Source organism: Paracoccidioides lutzii (assembly GCF_000150705.2).
Source record: "Paracoccidioides lutzii Pb01 unplaced genomic scaffold supercont2.30, whole genome shotgun sequence".
NCBI lineage: Eukaryota > Fungi > Ascomycota > Eurotiomycetes > Onygenales > Ajellomycetaceae > Paracoccidioides > Paracoccidioides lutzii.
In genome coordinates, this window is record NW_015440976.1 from 88,324 (window position 1) to 108,142 (window position 19,819).

A 19,819-nucleotide genomic window follows, 5' to 3' on the forward strand; every position below is an offset into this window, starting at 1 on the left:
TTCTTCTTCCCTCCTCTTTGCCCCCGCTTCGCTTTCCATCCCTCCGGCTGTGGCTGGAGCCTCCCGCGCCTCCTTTCTTCCAGACACCATTACTTGCCAAGGCTGAACTTTTTGTGTCTCCTCTCAAACTCCAATTGATTGATCTCTTTCTGCAGATCGGCGATTTGATCTCTTGATTTTTCCATTGATGCTTTCAGAGTGGAGCCTTCTTGGATCCATCGTTGCAGTCGGCCTATTTCTGTATTAAGTCGGCGGGTTTTGATGTCGATTTTATCGCACAGTTTGCATTTGGTGCCGACGGGTTCCGTGTTATGCACAAGCCTCATGCCGCATGTTTCTCCCATTCGGTATTCATGGTTGCACCTGGCTGCAAAATTACCCCATGCCCAGTCTCCGCAGGTGAACTTTTTCTGGTCATAAAAGCACATGGCTGGCAAACGGATCAGCAAACATAATCAATCATAAAGCTCCATTGCTGCTTACCTGCTTGCGTTCTGTTTGAATGTGTTTCAGAATATTGAAGCGTTGCTATTGGTCGCCGAGTGGGGCCTTTTCTGAAGACTGGAATCGATAGGCTGAGCGTTTATGGCTGAAGAACTTGAGCTTAATTGAAGAGAGGTTTGTTTGAGGTGTTCTATGTGAATTCAATTGAATTCAATTGAATTTGTTGATTCGCAATTGTGTGCTAAAGGCTATTTGTTTGAGACTGAGGTGCTGAAAATGTTTGAGTGTCTGGGAAATCTTGCGATATTTGTGGTTTTTGGATTTCGAGGAGATTCCTTTAGCCAAATGCCTCTCTTCTGCCCACGACGGCTTTATCCCCTCATTGCTGATCAATTTCGTTAATATACGTTTGTTAGTCCATCAAAATGGTTTGTCCTCAGCATCTCTCGCCTTCTTACGAGCGTTAGGATCTGTACTAGTCGGGATATTCGACTTGGAAAAGCGGAGTTCCTTTTCAAAAGATGATTTCATTGTTGCCTCCGGAGCTGCAAGCTGATACCCCTTTTCTTCGTCGGGCAACGAATGCATAGTAGTTCGACATGGGTGTCGTGGCATTTCTAGGCCGTCCTCGTCCAACTTCTCTTGCTTTATCTTTTCTGACCTTGGGAACCCCTCATCTTATCCGATTAAGGGTGGCGTCCTCCTACATTCCTGACAACTCATCCTGTTCTCCAACCTGATAACCTTGCTTTCCTGTCCTTCTCCGCTCTTCTACTTCCCGTTGAAACGAGCTTCGACGTTGATCAAAGTGCCGCTTCGTGGTAAGAGCCTCATTCGTTCCAGCTGTCTGCGATATCCTCTGTGGACCGTTTCGAGAAATCCCTGCCTTGATGTCGGCCATATCCTTTTTCGTTCACGAGATTGATATTGATATTCGGAGCTCCGACAGGTCCCGCATAGTGGTCTAGGCTCCGTGTAACTTACTTTCCTTCGAGCCACGGTGCCCAATCAACCTAATTGTTGCCCCTTCGGATATTCGACTTTCATTCACACATTGTTTAACCTCAGCTGAAAACTTGAGGTTTGGGCGCAAAAGTGATATTGAAACTGTTACCTGTTAATCCATGTTCGATGAAGAGAAAGTTGTTATGCAGGCTAGCCCGCATCTTTTAGATTCGTTTTATTCAATCATTGGATCCTCGCCTGTGTTATCTTCTTGCAATGTTTTCAAAGAATTATTCACCACTTGACATGATAGGCGTTTTAGGTTCGAGAAGCATGAGGTTCCCTAATCCTCACCTGCTGACATCCTCGTTCGTTCGTCTACATGAGGACGCGACGTGTATCACTCTATCTGTTTCTCTGGATAGCAATTCACTCAATCCTTCCTCCTGACAGTTTGATGTCTTGAAGTTTAAACGTACCCGCTTGGAAACCAAAATATCTTACACTATCTCATTTGATCCGCGGTTCAAGGATCTTCCACCCTCACAACTCAAACAACCTTTCCTTGCCCTAGTGCGCCCTTTCCAGCATGGAGACACCACAGTACCCATCCCTTTGATGGCAATGGACAGGGTACACGGTGGTATGGATTCAATATCCCCGGGTCCAAAGCGACTGGAGTGCTAGACATCACAGACCTTCGTGACGTGGCGAGACTCGTCTGGTCGAAATGGATTATGTATTCGATCATGGCAGACCATTATCCTGACAGATTTCAGATTAGCAAAATCCTTTCCATGCTAACTTTTAGGATGATATGTGTCCACCTTAACCTGTTTCAACCAATGCATGCATATTGCGGGAATCACGACGTTTGTTCGACGCCTCAATTCTCGGGCCCCCCAGAACCTGATTGTTGTAAAAAGCCTTTCGCCATCCGTTTCTCGTTTTACATATAGACCTGCCTGTATGTCTCCAAGTTGGGAGCCTTGCAATTTTCAGTTTCGCTAATACCGTTGAGGCAAATGTGAATGAGGAGTTGTATCAAAGCACAATGATAAGGCGACCATGAATTGGTAAGATAAGCGAATGGTCTTGTTGAGGACGGTCTGCCTCATTGACAGCTCCTTGACGCCAAATTTTGACATGCCCTAGTCTATTGTTGAATCACAGTCAGTAAACCTAACAAGGATCTGTTTCTTTACGTTTACGAGGTATTGGCGGCGTTGATAATCATACGGATGGAATAAGAGATAATTTTTTCCAACTACTACTCTTATCATAATCTGTGTCCAAGTCACAAATGAATTGGATTACCGAATATCACTTGGATGCATGCTCCATATACTTGTTGTGTTCATCTTCTGTTGATGAAATTTGAAATTGAAATTTCAACCTCAGATTAGTATCCACATGGCTGGGTCTAAACTACTCAGGTGATTTTAAGGAGCACAAATAAAGTCTTACTCTTGCATGTCAGCATGCAGCGGATGCAGATGCGGAGAACACATCTTGGTGTGTCCCCATAAATGTGGGTCCATACCTGTCGTACCTCTTGTATTATAACCCCCTTGTCCCTTAGTGAATTGGCAGCACAGCATCCCGTTGACCGACCCAGTGGATGCCCTGTACCAGCTTTGGTATGTCACCAGGGATCTGCCTTCCGGATTCCGATACACCCATTGGATGGTCAACTATAGAGTCTGGCGTCGAGCTCTGACGACTCTTCATTTGCGAAGGTACGGCTCTTCAGCTTCCGAGCTGACCTTGCACGATTCATGCGCGATGCTTGAACCGTCTATTATCGTCGTCGACTCCTGTCACTTTGGTCTTGCTCCCAATTGCTTTTTCTGTCGTTCCTTTCTAACCCAGTACTCAATTCATCCCTCGAACGGAATTGCCCCTAATCCAACCTCTATCCTTATTGGTGCCACATTGCGAAACCTAGGCCTTGGTTCCTTTTCGGTAGTTACCCCGCCTGTTTGCCATGTGGCATGAGTATTAACCAGTTTTTTCACCTGATTTTCCAATGTATCCTTCCATTGTCAGCATGGCATAGTTATCTGGTTAACTCCGCGGCCGTTATTTTTATTTTTCTTTCCTGGTTCTTCAGTGAACCCTGCGATGGATCTTCCTCTAGGATAGGTGTCAGCCTTTCACGAGCACTCTGATCCAAAGATCTAGGAAGGTCCATGCTGAGCAAATTTGGTCTAGTGCGTGACGGAATTGCATCGTGCAAAAATTCCTTGCCTTCTGTGACGTTAATTGTGCCCAATTTCATTCTACCAACCTCCCCGTTTCATTGTTTTTAATTCTGCTTCCTCTTCTCAATATCCTTCATCACCTCCGGCACCAATTGACGTGGCAGCCGCTATTATGCACTCTTTGGAAACTCTAATGGAATGTATGTTTCCTTTCCACAACTTGATAAGCGCATATGTGTGGCTGCAGGGTATATTTCCCCCCCCGCCGGGGTATCTTGTTGTCTTTCGCTTTGGTTTTGCCTTGCAATATAGTTTCTTGTGACATTACTGCCCAAGGTATACGCTCTATCCGTGGCATGGGTTCTCTCTCCTTCTGGCCTCCAAAATCCCCTCAATTTGGTAGGGTAGGTAGCTGTCATGACAAACAGATCTATAGCTTGGCCTGTTTCGTGTAGTTCCCCTATGATTTTGCAACGCGGCCGTGCCTTGCATCTCCTCCTACAGTTTACACTTTGGCGACTGACCAATCTCAACATGATGTACGTTCTCTCAACTGGGACACCCTAGTCCAAGTCAGTTCTTACATCGCCTAGTTCCAGTGCATAACCGGAAGAACTTTGACGCTTATAGCATGGAGAAGAGGTTTGTTTTCTGTATTCTTATCTCGTTCCGGTTTTTGTTTTTGAGTTTGAGGGGCATCGATATTACAGACTCGTCCCCTTGACCGCTAGTTAATTTCTATCTAACTTATTGGTTTCAATTAGCTTTAACCCTCTCACCTTTGCCCGCTTTCCAAAGCACACACTACCGCTCAACCCTTTCTCTTTCATTGCCCTGTCTCTCATCATTTTCCCGGGCACCACGCAAAATGCTGATCAATGATCTGTCATCGTTCTGGTGGCACAGTTTGCAGATATATTCAATTTTCTTTTAGCACAGACGTTAGTTTCTCGTCGGTTGTCTGGTCTTATTCTTGCTTTACTGTAGCTCTATTTCGACTGTGATAAAAAGATTCTAGCTTTTAGACAGCAGACTCAATTCAACACGTAGCCTGGATTTCTGCACCGTATGGTACGTTATCACCAACATTGAGAGATCGGGGCGGGTGATTTGGTTCCCTTTGAGTGGCCCCTTGTACTTGCGATATCGGTTCCATTACTATCTCATTCACCCTTTGGATTTTTCATTCGGATGGAAATATCTATACGATTTACTTGTACATTGCATTGGAAGATTGAAACCCCTGTCGAAAAGTTTCCATTCAATCCATGTCCAGATCGGAGACTCCGTTGTTTGTGTATGTCCGGCCCATGCCCTGTTGCGCACTACTCTGCATGAGCCCAATTTTGTATGATCGGAACATCCCTCTCCTCTATTGTTTTATTTCGAATGGGTTGTATAAAAATTCGGAATCATAGGCATTTTGGGCGGATATGGCGTGACAGCACCGACTACACTCCAGATAACGCCTCCGAAGAAATATGAAATTGCCAGTCCATGAGAAAAGGAAAGAGGCATATTCTGATCGCAGTAAGTATGCTAAAGCTGTCCAAACCCGTGACGTCATATGGTTTAGTAGCCAAGGGGAAGCCAACGCTTACTAAGCCCGAAATCCTAACTAACTAACTAGTTAGTTAACTAGTTAACTTATAACTGGTTAAACTACACATCTCGTGATCATCTCATCTCGCCTTGAGCTTCATCTTCATCTTTTTTCACAGCACCACAGCTTCTACAGTATTGGATAAGAGAAGAGTCTCTGGCCAGCTCATGTTCTCTTTCTGTCGAGAAATTTGACCAAGGGAATTGTTCATTTCAACTATCCTTCTATTCGCCATAGCAAACACCACCTATCGACGCAACGTCTAAAAGGGGCGCCAATGTCTTCATAAGGTCTCAGGCAACGGAACTTCTACATGCTTACTACTGCGGTATTCCATCTTACCATAGTGCCAACAGTCAGTTCTCTATTACTATTTGTGAACTGCTGCATGTTGTATTATGGCTCAGAAGTTTTGAGGTCTCCATAAATTGTGCGACCCGCTGATCACTTCTGCTTCACCAGATCTATCTGGCTTTCGCGTACCAAAGGAGAACATTACTAGAGGCATATTCACCCTTTTTTTAATCTAGTGAAAAAGCAAAAAAAAGAAGAAAAAAGAAGAAGAAAAAAAAAGCCCAAATCGTGGGTTAAAGGCAGATCAATAAACATACATTGTCCACTTACTTCTTTTTCATCTGTCATCTGCACAACATGTCTACTCTCCGCTACGCTTCGAACCGAGCCGGCCTCCAGGTTCTGTGGGTCCACCATAGCCTAGTCTACCGTCCTCCTCTACATTTAACCTTAGCTCCGTTGCAGATTCTCGGGGTCATTCCAACACCCACGACAGCAAAGGGTCTACAACGCACCTATGTGTTTGAAGCCCATAAGCCTAGTTACACCATGCCGTTCAACCTCGGCAGCCAGAGTGACCCTGACAGCCGTTATGCGATAAACACAGATCGGCACGAGTACTCCCAGTCCGGATCGGACAATGCTGTTGCGTCACAGCAGGCAGCGTGGGACCTCAACAACCGCACGCCGGAAAAGGTAAGGGAAGCTTCGCTGGCCGAAGCTATGCACGATGGGCACAGCAAGATGGGTCCCCTGGAAGTCAGTCCTGCGAACCGTGATGTCTCGCAATATACGAATGAAGCTGGCAGGGGTGAGTTCGTGGAGAAAGGGCCGAGTCGCAGGGTGTCACCACTTAAAGGGATAAAGGTCAATTTTAGCGGCGTGATCATTAACGAGAAAGGGGGGCCTTTGCTCAAGTGACCAAGTATAAGGGTGCCCCCCGGTATTCGTTGATTATTGGAGGTATTTGGCATCGTTTCCTTTTTCTCTTATAAAAGGTAATGGCGACAGTTGAAGCGCAAAATGATTTGAAATGAGGGGATGATTCGTCGTTGGGGTGGTGATGCCGGATTAGCACTGTTCTTTCTCCTCTTGATCGGTTTGATTTACCCGCGAAACCACTCGTTAAGAAACAGTATATAACTAGCAAAAAAGTTGGAAATCTCTTTTGCATACGAAGTACGACTGCTAATTTCGCTTCCATAGCCGTAATAATATTATTTAAAAAAAAAATAAATAAATAAATAAAAAAAACCGAAATATCATGCAACCGAATAACAATAAGAAACCGAAGATTTGTAACACCACCAAGGATCATCAACTACCGAAAGAATAACCATATCAATGACCGTAGGAATTAAGATATATCGAAACAATTGGCCCCAGGCCTGTGATGGTCAATAATTTAGAGTGATAATATCAACGCAGCCACCCAACCATACACCCACAGCTTCCTCACCCTCACGAAATATCGGGCTTCCACTCCGTCCGTCCAAGCCTGATAATATCCTTCCCATCCAACACAATAACACCTTGCTGCCCCTGCCCTCCCTCGCCTTTCCAAGCCTTAAGCCCAGCACTCACCGCCGCCCTCGCAATCTCTTCCGCATCCTGACACCACCAATCCTTCAACAACGGCTTATTAATCCACCCAGCAACCCCTGCAATCCCCCTCAACAGGCCCTCCGCCAACCTCGTCTCCGCCCTCTGCCCACCAATCAGCTGCGGCCGCAAAATCACCGTCCGCTCAAACCCAAGCGCCAAAATACTCTCCTCAATATCCCCCTTGAGCTTCAAGTAAGGGAAACTTGACGACACGTTCGCCCCCGCCGACGAGACGAGCACGTATACCTTCGCGCCTGCCTCCTTGGCGGCCCGGGCTAGCTCGACGTTCGCATCGTGCTCGATGGCACGTTGGGCGGCGAGGCCGCCGGCATTGGCGCGGGTGGTGGCGAGGGTTGAGAAGAAGATGTTAATTAGCGGGTGAGTGTCCGTTCGTAGGTGGGAGGTCCAGGTTGCGGGCGGGTCTTTCGAGGTGAAGGTGGAGAGTTTCGTGGGGTTGGATTTTGTGATGGATTCGGGAGGGAGGCGGCGGGCGAGGAATTCTATGTGGGCGATTGAAGAGTGGTGGAGGAGGGTGGTGAGGATGTGAGAGCCCTGAGGAGGATGAGAAGGCCGGGGGGGGAGGAGTTGTTAGCTTATATAACCTTGGAAGGCATTTGATTATTTATTTTAATTGGGTTGGTTGACCCCCGTTTTTTGCACTGGGATATGACGAAACAACTGTTATAGGGATTGTAGTGACGTACGACAAGGCCAGTCCCCCCGACAAGAGCTACTGAGGCCATTGTTGTTGCTGGGTGGTCCGAGTCGCAGCAGCAAGCTTAAACCGTAGGTGAAATGTATTTCCTGGTGTATCGATTGGTTTAAGGGACGAATATTAATTTGTTTTGGTGGGAGGTTTGGATAGTTATTTTACTGGCTGGCACTGTGATTAGTCATCTCCTCCGGATTGATTGTTGTGACTATAGCATTTCCTATCTGTTAATTCTGTAACTCTGATGGTAATTGAACATTTGGAAATACCTCTTCTGCAATTCGATGTATGTATCTGCAAATGACTCTGCTTAAATGAACGGACTAAACGGAAGATAAAGTAAGCACTCCCTCCATAATAAAGGGTTTTTTAGTTATTTACTTAAAATATAGTAGTCTACATAATAACACCCACAATATACACGCATAAAACCGATAGTCACATCTATATCAACCCGTATATATATCTGTATGTGCATAGACATCCATTCAAAAACCCTTGTTTAATAAACTCTGCAATCGCATAGAGCGTGCTAGTCAAACGTCCACCGACCTGATACGGCATCACAGACGCGTCGATAACTCGCACATTCTTCGTTCCATAAACTTTCAGCCTGCCGTCGACCACCCCACCCCGATCCCGCAGCATCATCGGTAAAGTGCCCAGTGGGTGTAGTGTTGGCAGTGCTGGGGATTAGAGAGAGCTGTTAGTTAGCGCGTACCACGGGATTTTTTATGGGAGAGCAAAAGAGAACGTACATGTATCGCGTATCCAATCTATCCACTGAGCGTCGGTCGCGTTGAGGGGTATGGTATTAAAAACCGGGAGCCAGCTCTTGCAAAACAGACCCGCTTGCTGGCTTCGTTGCCCAGAATTTCCGCACAGTCTTGCAATTTTCTATCGTCACTTCAAACCAAGTCGATAGGGAAATAGTTGGGATTGATTAGGGGGTGGTGGTCCAATGGATTTGCTGAGTTGATGTGAACGCTTCCCCATGTAAATGGGGAATACGACTGAAAACACCATTAAAGACTTTGAGGTTTGGGCGGCGCTCGGCTGGATAATGATACGCCTTTACAGAATCAAAACGACGATTTGAATCCCGGTCTAGCGTGTGCTGGTGTGCTGAGAATCCGCACAGTTTGCCTCCATTAACATCCTGGGTGGGGGGTTGTGCCGAGCTCCTGCCAGGTGTCTTTGGAGATTTGATAGAGCAAGTTGTTGGTCAGGAATGATGGGAAACCAACACGTAGGGTCCGGCTTTACCATGATACCCTTCGATGCATGACGCCCCCGCTGCATTCTGTTCAGGAGTTGGAGGGATGAACGTTTCATAATCTTCTTATAGTAAGGATACAGATTTTTCCAATTCAATCACTTGTTTCCGATTTGTTCCCATGCATCGATCTGGGCATTATCAGCTCTCACATACACCACGCCTGCAGGCTTTTGAGCATGGAGGATTTCTGGAAGGGCACAGACCCACGGGGAAGATATGGGGACGCACCGTTTATGGCGCTTGAACCACCCAGGGCCTTGCCAGAGTTGTGGATCATCTGTCTATATCGAAGGCGTGGCTGCAGAACGCTTTTGTATTGCCATCAATGATGTAGAAAAGGCGGCGGGGAATAGATTCGGGTCCGTGACGTTTGGATGATTCCGTTCATCCTTTCCTGCCTCAATGACAGCAACATATATACGATTCAGTTCTGAAAGGTGAGCCGCCACATCTAGCCCACATGTACCTCCTCCAATGACAACAAAATCAAACTAATGTTGGCATCGGCATCGGCGTCAGTGTCGGCAGCAGAAGTAGTAGCGCATACGGACAGACCCAAAGCGATGGCCAGCAAGAAAGCTGGGGATTTCGTCGAAACTGATCACGCGACGTCTCAGTGGCACCTCATTCAATTGGCTTGTAAAGGAGAACTGTGCGTGCCCACTCGGTGCCGCTGGCACTCCCTAAAAATATATTGCCAAAGTGTGTGAACATTGCGTTACTATGAAACAAGGAATATATTGCCGGCCTAGAGAAGTCCGCGGTCGAATTCAGAATTAAGCAACGGAAGGAGTGATCCGGAAAGTCAACCTCCACTATCAGGGGGATGATGTCAATGGAATAATAATGATGTCGTATTTGAAGCGGTATTGGTGGGACGGTTGACTAACTGTTGATAAAATGCCGATGACGGGTCTGGATAAAACGTCCGATGAGAGACATTCTGTATATCGGAGCAATTTTTAATTGCATCCAGAGAGTTTAAAACTAAGAATTTGAACAAGTGGAAATAGGGCTCAACCAGAAATGTCAATGATCAATAACGATGAACCGGGACGAGTCCTGAGGAAGCGCTGATGCCGTTAACTAGCTCAGCAGTGAACTGATTGTAACAATTATTAGAATTTCTTCCACGAATGAAGTTGGATAGTTCCATTTGACAATTGATGCCTTGCATCGAGAATCGATACTCCGATATAGTTATTAATTATACATGAATCGCTGCCCGGCGAGAATGAGGATGATAGATTTGCCCAATCCATAATTAACCCTGCGAAAAACCTTGCAAATGATATCAAACGTCAGTGATGGGCATGCTCTCCGTCATTCACAAGAGAGCTATTTGTATCATTAATCTGGAGTTTCCTTCTGATTTCTTTTCCTTTCTTTTCTTTTCTTTTCCCCAGGATTTGCATCGTCTGACTCAGGCAGCGGACTCAGTGCGGCACTCCGCAGAGCATGGGAATTATTGAATGACTCAGGAAAGCGAAAGATCTGGCACCCGCTTACTCCCTAATAATAAATATCTTCTCCGTACAACGGCATACCCGATGTAATTCGGGTTCTGGGGGTGGTTTGGCTTTTTGGTGGCCTTGGTTAGAGCAGAGAGATTTCTGCATGCACAATGCACAATGAGCGTAATAAGGATGCCTGGAATGAATCTGCGAATGAACTGAAATGCAGAGATACAATCGTTATTGTCAGGTCGATGCATAATTTTCCTTTCAACAGAAATGAATTTGGCAGGAAGATTTCAATCTCCACTTTATATGGAGAGATGATGCACGGAGGAGCATTTATTGATGTTGTTGAATGTTGTTAACAGATGTTGACGATGTTGAAGGATTATACGCTTTGCCCTTTCTGGTAGCCGAGCTCTCCCAAACAACCAAACATCGTGCCTTTCCTCTTTTGGTACATCATGACTAAGCCGCAAAACACGTCGACTGAGGGGAGCTGGAACAACCTCGGCCCGAAATCAGGCTTGGCGCTGAGCACGCAATTGAGAGCGCTTTTGCGCGATTCTCAAAACACCAACGCGGCAAGCAAACGAGAGCTGCCTGCCTGATTCGGCAGAATTGGGGGAAGACTGGGGGTAAGGACGAGGAAGTGGTGGACGAAGAGGAAGGAGCGAGGGTATGGAAAGAGAAAATTTGTCTTTGATAATAAAAATGTCCTCATCGCGCGGGTTTCGCCTTTTGCTTGTGTATTTATTCTCGCCTTTAGCTTCATATTTTACTCTTTTTATTCTCAAAAATCTGCTCTTATCTATTCTCATTTTACTCGCAGTGAGTTCAGCTGGCTTGGAACTGCTTGTTTTTGGGTTGTTTTTTTGATATCCCAAGGTTCTTATATAGCATATTTCCTTCCACCCCCCTTTTTCCGTGAACACCACCTGTTGATACACAGAGAACTCAAAGACCCATTCAGTCACAATGCGGTCAATTGAGACTCTCTCCGGGGGATCTTTCCAGGTCGAGGCTACCAGGAGCAGTTCTCAGCTTCAACGGCTACAACAGCAGCAGCAGCAGCAGCAGCAGCAGCAATATCCCTTGGCCATACCCGTGCACTTCTCAGATATCGGCGGCCCAACATACCTAACAGCTCAAACTCTGATTCAGCAGGTTGCTTATGCTCTGTCAGACAAGCTCTTCACCTACTCGCCAGAGACCTTCGATCTAGACACTGCTGTCAAGCAATGGGCTGCCCAGGGCCAGCAGAATACCTATGGCTACACCACTGCGGTTCAGCCCATGCAGACTCGTCAGGGTGCTGGTGCCATCGCTCTGGGCTATATCTTCTCCAAGGACTTCGATCTCAAGAAGCGGCACATCCCGCAGTCGATTCTGGCCTCATCTGCCACCTTGCAGTACCTCCGCCCGGCGTTGCAGCAGCTCTCTCTGCTCTACTCGGTCGCCAACCCATTTGTCGCCCATGTGGCTGCTGTGGACTATGCGGGCGGTGCTGTCTCGGGACTAGTGGCAGATTACACCACCTCCCTGGCTCTGGCCGAGGAATTGGGCCTGGGCTTAGTCTCTAGCTTCTCTGCCCACGAGTCTCAGCATATGGCCCTCTTCTCAACTCTGCTGGCTGATATCCTCCCAACAATCCATATCTACGACGGTATCAGAGTCGGCGGAGAGATCACTCGGGTCATCGATGTTCAGAATCGGTCAGGTCTCAGCAATATATATAAGAATGTGCTGAGGGAGGTGTCTGGTCCTGATCAGAAACATTTGGATGGTGAGGGCAAACTGTTGCGTTTGTTGAAGGCGTTCAATGCGGAATTGGGCACTGATTACAACCCCTTCGAATACCACGGGCATCCTGAAGCAACCTCTGTCTTGGTTTCCTTTGGCACCGTTGAGTCATCTTTGACTTCTCAGATTGCCACTTCTCTGGCCCAGAATGGTGCCCGTGTTGGTGTCGTTAATGTGCGAGTATATAGACCATTCGTCGAAGAAGCCTTCCTGAGTGCTTTGCCCAAGACCTCCAGAGTCGTTGGCGTTCTTGGCCAGGTCCACAGTGATTTGGCTGTCCAGGAAGATGGAATCCATTCCGCACTCTATGAGGATGTCCTCACCTCCTTAACGTTCGGAAGCGGGTTTCTGGCTTCCACCCGCCCGGAGTGTGTTGAGATCAAATACGCCCCTTCACATGCTTGGTCGCTAGTTAACACAGCTGCTGCTTTCCAGCAAATCGTGAAGGAGCCATTGCTGCAAAGGTCCCCGAATAGCTCGCAAAACCCCCTGCAACTCTTGGACCCCACGACCGTCCAGGAATATACATTTTGGGGCACTGATGACTCGGCATCGAACGCCGCTGCTATCGTGTTCGGCCAGGCCCTTGCGAAAGATTCATCCTACAATGTTACCACGAGCACAGTCCACGATAACCTTGTGCTGGGAGGAATCACCCGAACCGATATTCGAAAGTGTCCTAAGACAATTGATGCACCATATCCCGTCAACTCAGCTGACGTTGTTTATGTAGGTGACTTGAATCTTCTCTCAGAGCTCAACGTGCCAGCCAGCATCAAGGATTCCGGGAAGATCATTGTTAAAGCTCCTGGGTTGAAGGATGAGGATCTGGAGAAGAAACTTCCTCAGCCGTTTAGACTGGCAATAGCACAACGGGGAATCTCATTGTTCATTCTCGATCTACCTGTCTCCGAAGAAACTGGCTTCGAAACTACAGTCTTACAGGCAGCATTTTTGCGAGTTGCTCTTCCAAACCTTTATACCGTGGAAGCTAAAAAGTTAGTTTCGACCCTGGCAGGTGCGGAATCGTTCTCCAAGGCAACGGAAGCCTTGCAGACGGGACTCCGAAATGTCGATGTTCCCGAATCCTGGTCTTCTGTCGAGGAGGATTTAGGAAACGTTCCAAAATTTCCCACCGATATCCATACCACTAGCTTCATTCCATTTGACAAATCAGAGATTGAAGAACCTATTGTCTTGCGAGATTGGCAGGATGCTGCGAAAACTATGGTCTTCAAGGAGGCCTATGGAACCACAACTTCCCTCCGCCCTGACCTCGCGGCCAAGACCTTCACTATCCATGTCAGCGAGAATCGCCGTCTGACCCCCAAGACCTATGACAGGAACATCTTTCATATCGAATTCAATCTGGGCGATACCGGTCTAAAATACGACCTTGGAGAAGCCCTGGGCATTCACGCCCAAAACAATACCGCAGACGTGGACGAATTCATTAAATTCTACGGCCTGGACCCAGCCTCCGTCGTCGAAGTCCCCTCGCGCGAAGACCCGGACATCCTCGAATGCCGCACCATCTACCAGGCCCTTGTCCACAACATCGACATCTTCGGCCGCCCATCAAAACGCTTCTACGAATCCCTCGCCGCCTTTGCCTCCGACGAGAAAGAGCGCAAATACCTCCTAACCCTCGCCACTGCAGAAGGTGTTGACGAATTCAAACGCAGAGCAGAAATCGACACAGTCACCTTCGCAGACCTCCTTGTCGAATTTCCCTCCGCCCACCCTTCCTTCCCAGACCTCGTCCGCATTGTCTCCCCGATGAAGCGCCGTGAATACTCCATCGCCTCCTGCCAGCAGGTAACACCAAACTCCGTCGCCTTAATGATCGTCGTCGTCAACTGGGTCGATCCGTCTGGTCGCTGCCGCTACGGCCAAGCTTCACACTACCTCAGCGCCCTCAAGCCCGGCAACCCCGTGACCGTCAGCGTCAAAGCAAGTGTCATGAAACTGCCCCCTCAATCAACCCAACCCATCATCATGGCTGGCCTAGGAACCGGGCTAGCCCCCTTCCGTGCCTTCGTTCAGCACCGCGCCATGGAAAAGGCACAAGGGAAGCAAATCGGCTCTGTACTTCTATACATGGGCTCCCGACATCAGCGCGAAGAATATTGCTACGGCGAGGAGTGGGAGGCCTACCAGGCAGCGGGGGTGATTACGTTGCTGGGCCGCGCTTTCAGCCGCGATCAGCCGCAGAAGATTTATATCCAGGACCGCATGCGGGAAACACTACCGGAGATATCGCGCGCGTATATTCGCGAGCAGGGCGCCTTTTACCTGTGCGGGCCTACGTGGCCAGTGCCGGATGTTACGGAGGTGCTTGAGGAGGCGATTGTAGCGGAGGCGAGAAGGGCGGGGGGCAAAAAGGTGGATGCGAGGAGGGAGATTGAGCGGTTGAAGGATGAGATGAGGTTTGTTTTGGAGGTTTATTAAGGGGCGGATGGTTCTTAGAGTGCAGTTATATGCCATCAGTGAAATATATCCAGAATTTGTTCTTAGATTTTCTTTCTTTTCTTTTTGGCATGGACCATTGATTTATAAATGGTCTGTTTAATCTTTTATTAAATATAAATTGATTTTTGCTTCCTTGGTTTTCCTTTCATGAACTTCATGCACCTCTTTAATAATAGAAGCGGATTTGTATAATCCAAAACAATACGGCCAACTCGCTTCTTTTGTCATCCTAACTCCAAACCAAGATGTAAAACTCATGTAAGAATGGACTCTAACGAGCCCCGTATCCATGTATATATATTGCAAAGCGCGAATGCTAGAAACCATGCACACAGCTTCGTCTAAATAAGAACAGGATTCTCAGTTCCAACGTAATCAACAATCTATTTCAAAAAAACCCAATAAAATGAAAACAAGGTATATTCCTCCCCGTCCTCTTTCCCCCATTAACATTATAAATCCACCACTCAACCAATCTCCAACCCTTTCGTCTTCCCATACGCACCACCCCTCTCCCTCCTCAACTCCAGCGCACGCTTATACGGTGGCGCCGTAGGGGGCTGCACGGGATCGAGACTCACATATCCCGGGGGCAGCTCGTAGGACGCATCTGCATCCCATGAAGATAGGTCGCCGCAGGCTATGAAGGGTGGAATCCACCGTGTGGGATGAGGGGCTGTGGGGATGGTTGTTGAGGATGTGGATGTCGCTGCACCGCCGAACAGGGGATTGGAGAGGAGGTGCATGCCATGTCGTTCCTCTGATGTTGATGCTGGCTGTGAAGTTGGAGTTTTAACGTCATTGCCAGCACTAGTTACGGGAGGAATGAAACCCTCACAAACCACAAACGCCTCCAGACTGCTCGCCCGACTACTCCGCGGCTTCGCGACGGATACTCTTTCGAACACGGTCTTCAGCTGTGCGTAGATCAAATCTACATCGCGGCCACGGAAGATTTTGGCAACAAATTTGCCACCGGGACGTAGCACGCCTATCGCTAGGTTTAGCGCAGCGTAGAGGAGTTGGGATTGGATGTAGATGTCTAGATCGTGGAGGCCGGTTACGTCAGGGGCGCCGTCCGAGAGGACGAGGTCGACAGGGTGCGGGTGGTGGTGTGGCATATTTCTAGTGGTGGTAGAAGTGGTGAGATCGCTGGTAACGGCGTAGTCATCCGGATCGAGCGCTTTTAGAAGTAAGGGGATTGTAGAAGGGTGGGTGATGTCTGCTTTCAGAGTGGTAATGCCTTCAAGCGGAGTCATGGGCTGGAGGTCAATAGCGACGATTTTTACATTTTTGCGCGGTTTAAGGACCTGCTCTTCCTCTTTCCCTTCCTCTCCCTCAGCTTCCCACTTATGCTCGTCCCTTTTAGCATTTTCCAGCTTCGGCTCCTCACTGCATTCCCTCCGCCGCTTTTCCTCCCATGCGCGACGTCCAAAACTCTCGCCCTTGATCAGCACACGGCTTAGAACCTGACTCCAACTGCCTGGCGCAGCACACAGGTCGACTACGCGCGTCACGCTGTCTGGATCTGAGTGTGCGAAGAGGTCGAATTGCTCGTCTATCTGGATCAGCTTGAAGGCAGAGCGTGCGCGCCAGTTCTGCTCTTTGGCGAGCCTATAGTAGGCGTCTCGCTTGTCCTTGGAGGATTTTCCCATATTTAGTGCTTTACAGAAGGGAGGGTATTAGTGTATTCCTTGCTTGGCTACGTTACCTCATTTTCTGTCGTCGAGCGTCGGTGTTCGATGTGCGCAGTTTATATGTAAAAGACGCAATAGGTTGATTACATATATATATATATTTAATAGTTATATGTTGTTTTTTTGGGGGGGTGGGGAAAATGTCAACTACGGAACTTGGAGCTAAAGTTTTTTGCTTTTTGAGCTCAGGCATTGAACATTGACCACACCAACTAATTAAATGACCACCGCCATAAAATATAGAGACCAAACGGGTGAATGATAAGCGGTTATACTGGGTTGACTCTGGGGTTAGCTACACGATTTCCTCTTGGCTATAGCTATATACACACAAGAGTTTTGTCTGATATGGCTATAAAACGAGAGCGAGAGTCGCGGGATGCGTCGCTCAAGTCCAAAAAGCGCCAGCGAGATCAGGTTTCCGGACGCGAGACAGAAGTCGTTGGGATCGACGACCTTGACTGGAAAGAGGTCGCATTGCCAGACCGACTAGATGACGCAGAGGGATTTTTTGGCCTGGAGGAAATCGAGGGAGTTGACATCGTGCGACCGGCGGGACAGGGACAGATCAAGTTTAAGGTGAGAGAATCAGCGATTGTTTCTGGAATGCTGTGCACAATGTCTTGTGGGAATCTAGCTAATGTATCACATTTCCTGACTGTATAGGCGGCAAAAAATAAAGCGAAGAAAACTGACAGAAGCATATCGTCGAATGCGGAGGATGAGGCCGTGGAGTGGAGCAGATTCTCTGATTCTGCTGGACCGGGACAGGATGTAGAGGATGTAGACAGCGACGAGGGAAAGCAAATACAAAAAGACGAAACGACGGAGAAGAAGAAAGAGAAGAAAAGGCGTAAAGATCGAGCAGATGAGCCGAGAGAAAAGAAGAGACTGAAGCTGAAGGAAGCAAAAGGCAAGAATAACAAAAAACATGCTCCCAGTACAGACGTTCAACCAGGCATGTCGTTTGACGCCCTCAATGAAGAGGATGACCAGGAAGATGTTGATGTTTCAGCATGGGAGCCTCTGGGTATCTCCGCTGAGCTGCAGACAAGTCTTGCGAAGTTGAAGTTCGCAAAGCCAACCCCAATACAGTCTGCCTGTATACCAGAGATAGCTGCAGGCCACGATGTCGTTGGTAAAGCATCTACTGGCTCCGGAAAGACACTTGCATTTGGTATTCCTATTTTAGAATACCATTTGGAGAACAATCGTGATGAACCAATTCAAAGTACTGGTTCTGATTCTTCGAGAAAAAATCCTATTGCTCTGATCCTGTCACCCACGAGAGAACTAGCGCACCAAATATCAAAGCACCTCACGGCATTCATTAGCAATGCCCCAAACATCAATGCAAGAATTGCTTTGCTGACTGGTGGTCTCTCCGTTCAAAAACAACATCGTCTCCTCGCTAATGCGGACATCGTTATCGGAACGCCGGGGAGGCTCTGGGATGTTATTAGCAATGGGCAGGGCTTAATACGGAAGTTTCAAAGCATCAAATTCCTTGTGGTTGATGAAGCTGATCGGCTACTTAGTGAAGGGCATTTCAAGGAGGTGGAGGAGATATTGACTTCTCTTGATCGCAAGGAGATAAATGATGGAGTGGAAGAGCCTGATTCTGATTCCGAGAGTGAACGTGATAACACCAAGTCATTCCTGCGGCAAACGTTGGTTTTCTCTGCGACTTTCCACCGGAGCCTACAGCAGAAGCTGGCCGGAAAAAGTCGTTTCGTTGACGGGGGTCTACTTGACAACAAGCAGTCGATGGAGTATCTGCTCGAAAAGCTCAACTTCAGAGAAGAAAAGCCGAAATTCATTGACGTGAATCCCGTTTCTCAGATGGCCGAAAACATCAGGGAAGGTCTTGTAGAATGTCCGGCCATGGAAAAGGTAATAGAACCAATGTTCATATTCTATCCAGAACTACGCAATCGCACCTTTTGAGGAAACTATAACTTAACTCCACAAAACAGGATCTATACCTCTACACACTTATGCTCTATCACCTGAACCATCGTACATTAGTATTCACCAACTCCATTTCCGCCGTCCGTCGCCTAACCTCTTTCCTGCAAAACCTCAACCTCCCCGCTCTCTCCCTGCACTCCTCCATGGCCCAAAAAGCCCGCCTTCGCTCCGTCGAGCGCTTCTCCTCCCCATCCTCCATCCTCGTGGCAACCGATGTCGCCGCACGCGGCCTCGATATCAAAGGCATTGACCTAATCATCCACTACCACGTCCCCCGCACCGCAGATACATACGTCCATCGATCCGGCCGCACAGCCCGCGCCTCAGCCTCGGGAAAATCCATCCTCCTCTGCGCCCCCGAGGAAATCGTCGGTGTGGCGCGCTTAGCTGCTAAAGTCCACACCTCCAATCTGGTCACTTCGTCGAAGCGTCTGCCCTTGCCCTCTGTGGATTTGGACCGCCATGTGATTGCCCGTGTGCGTCCGCGCGTGGCCCTGGCTAAAAAAATTACGGAACATACACTTGCGAAGGAGAAGTTGTTGTCGGAGGATGACTGGCTGCGCTCCGCGGCGGAGGATCTGGGTGTTGATTATGATAGTGAAGAGTTTGCAGAGCAGGCTAAGGGAAAGGGCAGGGTGAGGGGCAGAGGAGGTGGGAGGGAGGCGAGGGAAAAGGTTGTGGGTAGTTTGACTAAGGCGGAGGTTGCAGGGCTTAGGGCGCAGCTGAAGGATTTATTGTCGAAGAGGGTTAATATGGGTGTTAGTGAGAGATATTTGACGGCCGGGAGAGTGGATATTGAGGCGTTGTTGGCGGGAGAGGGAAATAACGCGTTTTTGGGACAGGTTGGGGAGCTGGAATTTTAGAGACTTGGTTTCCCTTGTTCTACTGTGAGTAGTGCGTAGATATCTTGAATGGTCATGCTCATTGAAGCATTAAGTTTTGTTCTTGGATAGTGCGTTGGGGCATTATCTTCACTTTGTTTTACCCCCTGTTAGTGGACTCGCGTATCCAATCTTTCGGGGCCCCTGGGTGTGGAAGTAATCCTGACAGGAAAAGCGAAATTATACATAAACTGTATGGGATCGTTCCAAAGAGAAGTTATTTATGGTAAGTAACTTGCTATTCATTGTTGCCAGTGATGTCTCCAGTCATTCATACATTGAACGAAACCATGCTAAACTATCTCATATCCACCAGTAGGAAGAGATGAGATAAGGGGTTTTCATTTTGGCAGAGTTCCCTCACTAACTGCTCAAAGAAAACACCTTACAGAGAACTATGGACATAAACTAGAGTAGGTATATAAACCTCATCTTTTGATGATTCCTTATTT

General features: G+C 47.9%; 10 protein-coding genes across 10 annotated transcripts; 4 read left to right on the top strand and 6 right to left on the bottom strand.

Annotated features, from left to right (window-relative positions):
• Nucleotides 1–89: 89 nt before the first annotated feature.
• On the bottom strand, nt 90–428 carry PAAG_12508 (hypothetical protein; the record flags this gene model as incomplete). The annotated part of the gene is made up of 1 exon (XM_015847987.1): nt 90–428. The coding sequence occupies one exon, from the start codon at nt 426–428 to the stop codon at nt 90–92; it is 339 nt and encodes a 112-aa protein (XP_015702390.1).
• Nucleotides 429–864: 436 nt separating this feature from the next.
• Nucleotides 865–1,345, bottom strand: PAAG_12509 (hypothetical protein; the record flags this gene model as incomplete). The annotated part of the gene is made up of 2 exons (XM_015847988.1): nt 865–1,121; nt 1,189–1,345. The coding sequence occupies 2 exons, from the start codon at nt 1,343–1,345 to the stop codon at nt 865–867; spliced, it is 414 nt and encodes a 137-aa protein (XP_015702391.1).
• A 2,103-nt stretch (nt 1,346–3,448) lies between these two features.
• On the bottom strand, nt 3,449–3,670 carry PAAG_12510 (hypothetical protein; the record flags this gene model as incomplete). Its single annotated transcript, XM_015847989.1, has 1 exon — nt 3,449–3,670. The coding sequence occupies one exon, from the start codon at nt 3,668–3,670 to the stop codon at nt 3,449–3,451; it is 222 nt and encodes a 73-aa protein (XP_015702392.1).
• Nucleotides 3,671–5,847: 2,177 nt separating this feature from the next.
• Nucleotides 5,848–6,411, top strand: PAAG_08144 (hypothetical protein; the record flags this gene model as incomplete). The annotated part of the gene is made up of 1 exon (XM_015846433.1): nt 5,848–6,411. One exon carries the CDS (start codon nt 5,848–5,850, stop codon nt 6,409–6,411), a length of 564 nt encoding a protein of 187 aa, XP_015701097.1.
• A 540-nt stretch (nt 6,412–6,951) lies between these two features.
• On the bottom strand, nt 6,952–7,838 carry PAAG_08145 (NAD dependent epimerase/dehydratase family protein; the record flags this gene model as incomplete). Its single annotated transcript, XM_002789845.2, has 2 exons — nt 6,952–7,647; nt 7,800–7,838. The coding sequence occupies 2 exons, from the start codon at nt 7,836–7,838 to the stop codon at nt 6,952–6,954; spliced, it is 735 nt and encodes a 244-aa protein (XP_002789891.1).
• Nucleotides 7,839–8,339: 501 nt separating this feature from the next.
• Nucleotides 8,340–9,363, bottom strand: PAAG_08146 (hypothetical protein; the record flags this gene model as incomplete). The annotated part of the gene is made up of 3 exons (XM_015846434.1): nt 8,340–8,493; nt 8,566–8,590; nt 9,240–9,363. 3 exons carry the CDS (start codon nt 9,361–9,363, stop codon nt 8,340–8,342), a joined length of 303 nt encoding a protein of 100 aa, XP_015701098.1.
• A 1,347-nt stretch (nt 9,364–10,710) lies between these two features.
• Nucleotides 10,711–11,154, top strand: PAAG_08147 (hypothetical protein; the record flags this gene model as incomplete). The annotated part of the gene is made up of 2 exons (XM_002789847.1): nt 10,711–10,785; nt 10,957–11,154. 2 exons carry the CDS (start codon nt 10,711–10,713, stop codon nt 11,152–11,154), a joined length of 273 nt encoding a protein of 90 aa, XP_002789893.1.
• Nucleotides 11,155–11,521: 367 nt separating this feature from the next.
• On the top strand, nt 11,522–14,797 carry PAAG_08148 (sulfite reductase flavoprotein component; the record flags this gene model as incomplete). The annotated part of the gene is made up of 1 exon (XM_002789848.2): nt 11,522–14,797. The coding sequence occupies one exon, from the start codon at nt 11,522–11,524 to the stop codon at nt 14,795–14,797; it is 3,276 nt and encodes a 1,091-aa protein (XP_002789894.1).
• Nucleotides 14,798–15,285: 488 nt separating this feature from the next.
• On the bottom strand, nt 15,286–16,473 carry PAAG_08149 (tRNA (uridine-2'-O-)-methyltransferase TRM7; the record flags this gene model as incomplete). Its single annotated transcript, XM_002789849.1, has 1 exon — nt 15,286–16,473. The coding sequence occupies one exon, from the start codon at nt 16,471–16,473 to the stop codon at nt 15,286–15,288; it is 1,188 nt and encodes a 395-aa protein (XP_002789895.1).
• Nucleotides 16,474–16,863: 390 nt separating this feature from the next.
• On the top strand, nt 16,864–19,349 carry PAAG_08150 (ATP-dependent RNA helicase MAK5; the record flags this gene model as incomplete). Its single annotated transcript, XM_002789850.2, has 3 exons — nt 16,864–17,094; nt 17,182–18,408; nt 18,492–19,349. The coding sequence occupies 3 exons, from the start codon at nt 16,864–16,866 to the stop codon at nt 19,347–19,349; spliced, it is 2,316 nt and encodes a 771-aa protein (XP_002789896.1).
• Between the last annotated feature and the right edge of the window lie 470 nt (nt 19,350–19,819).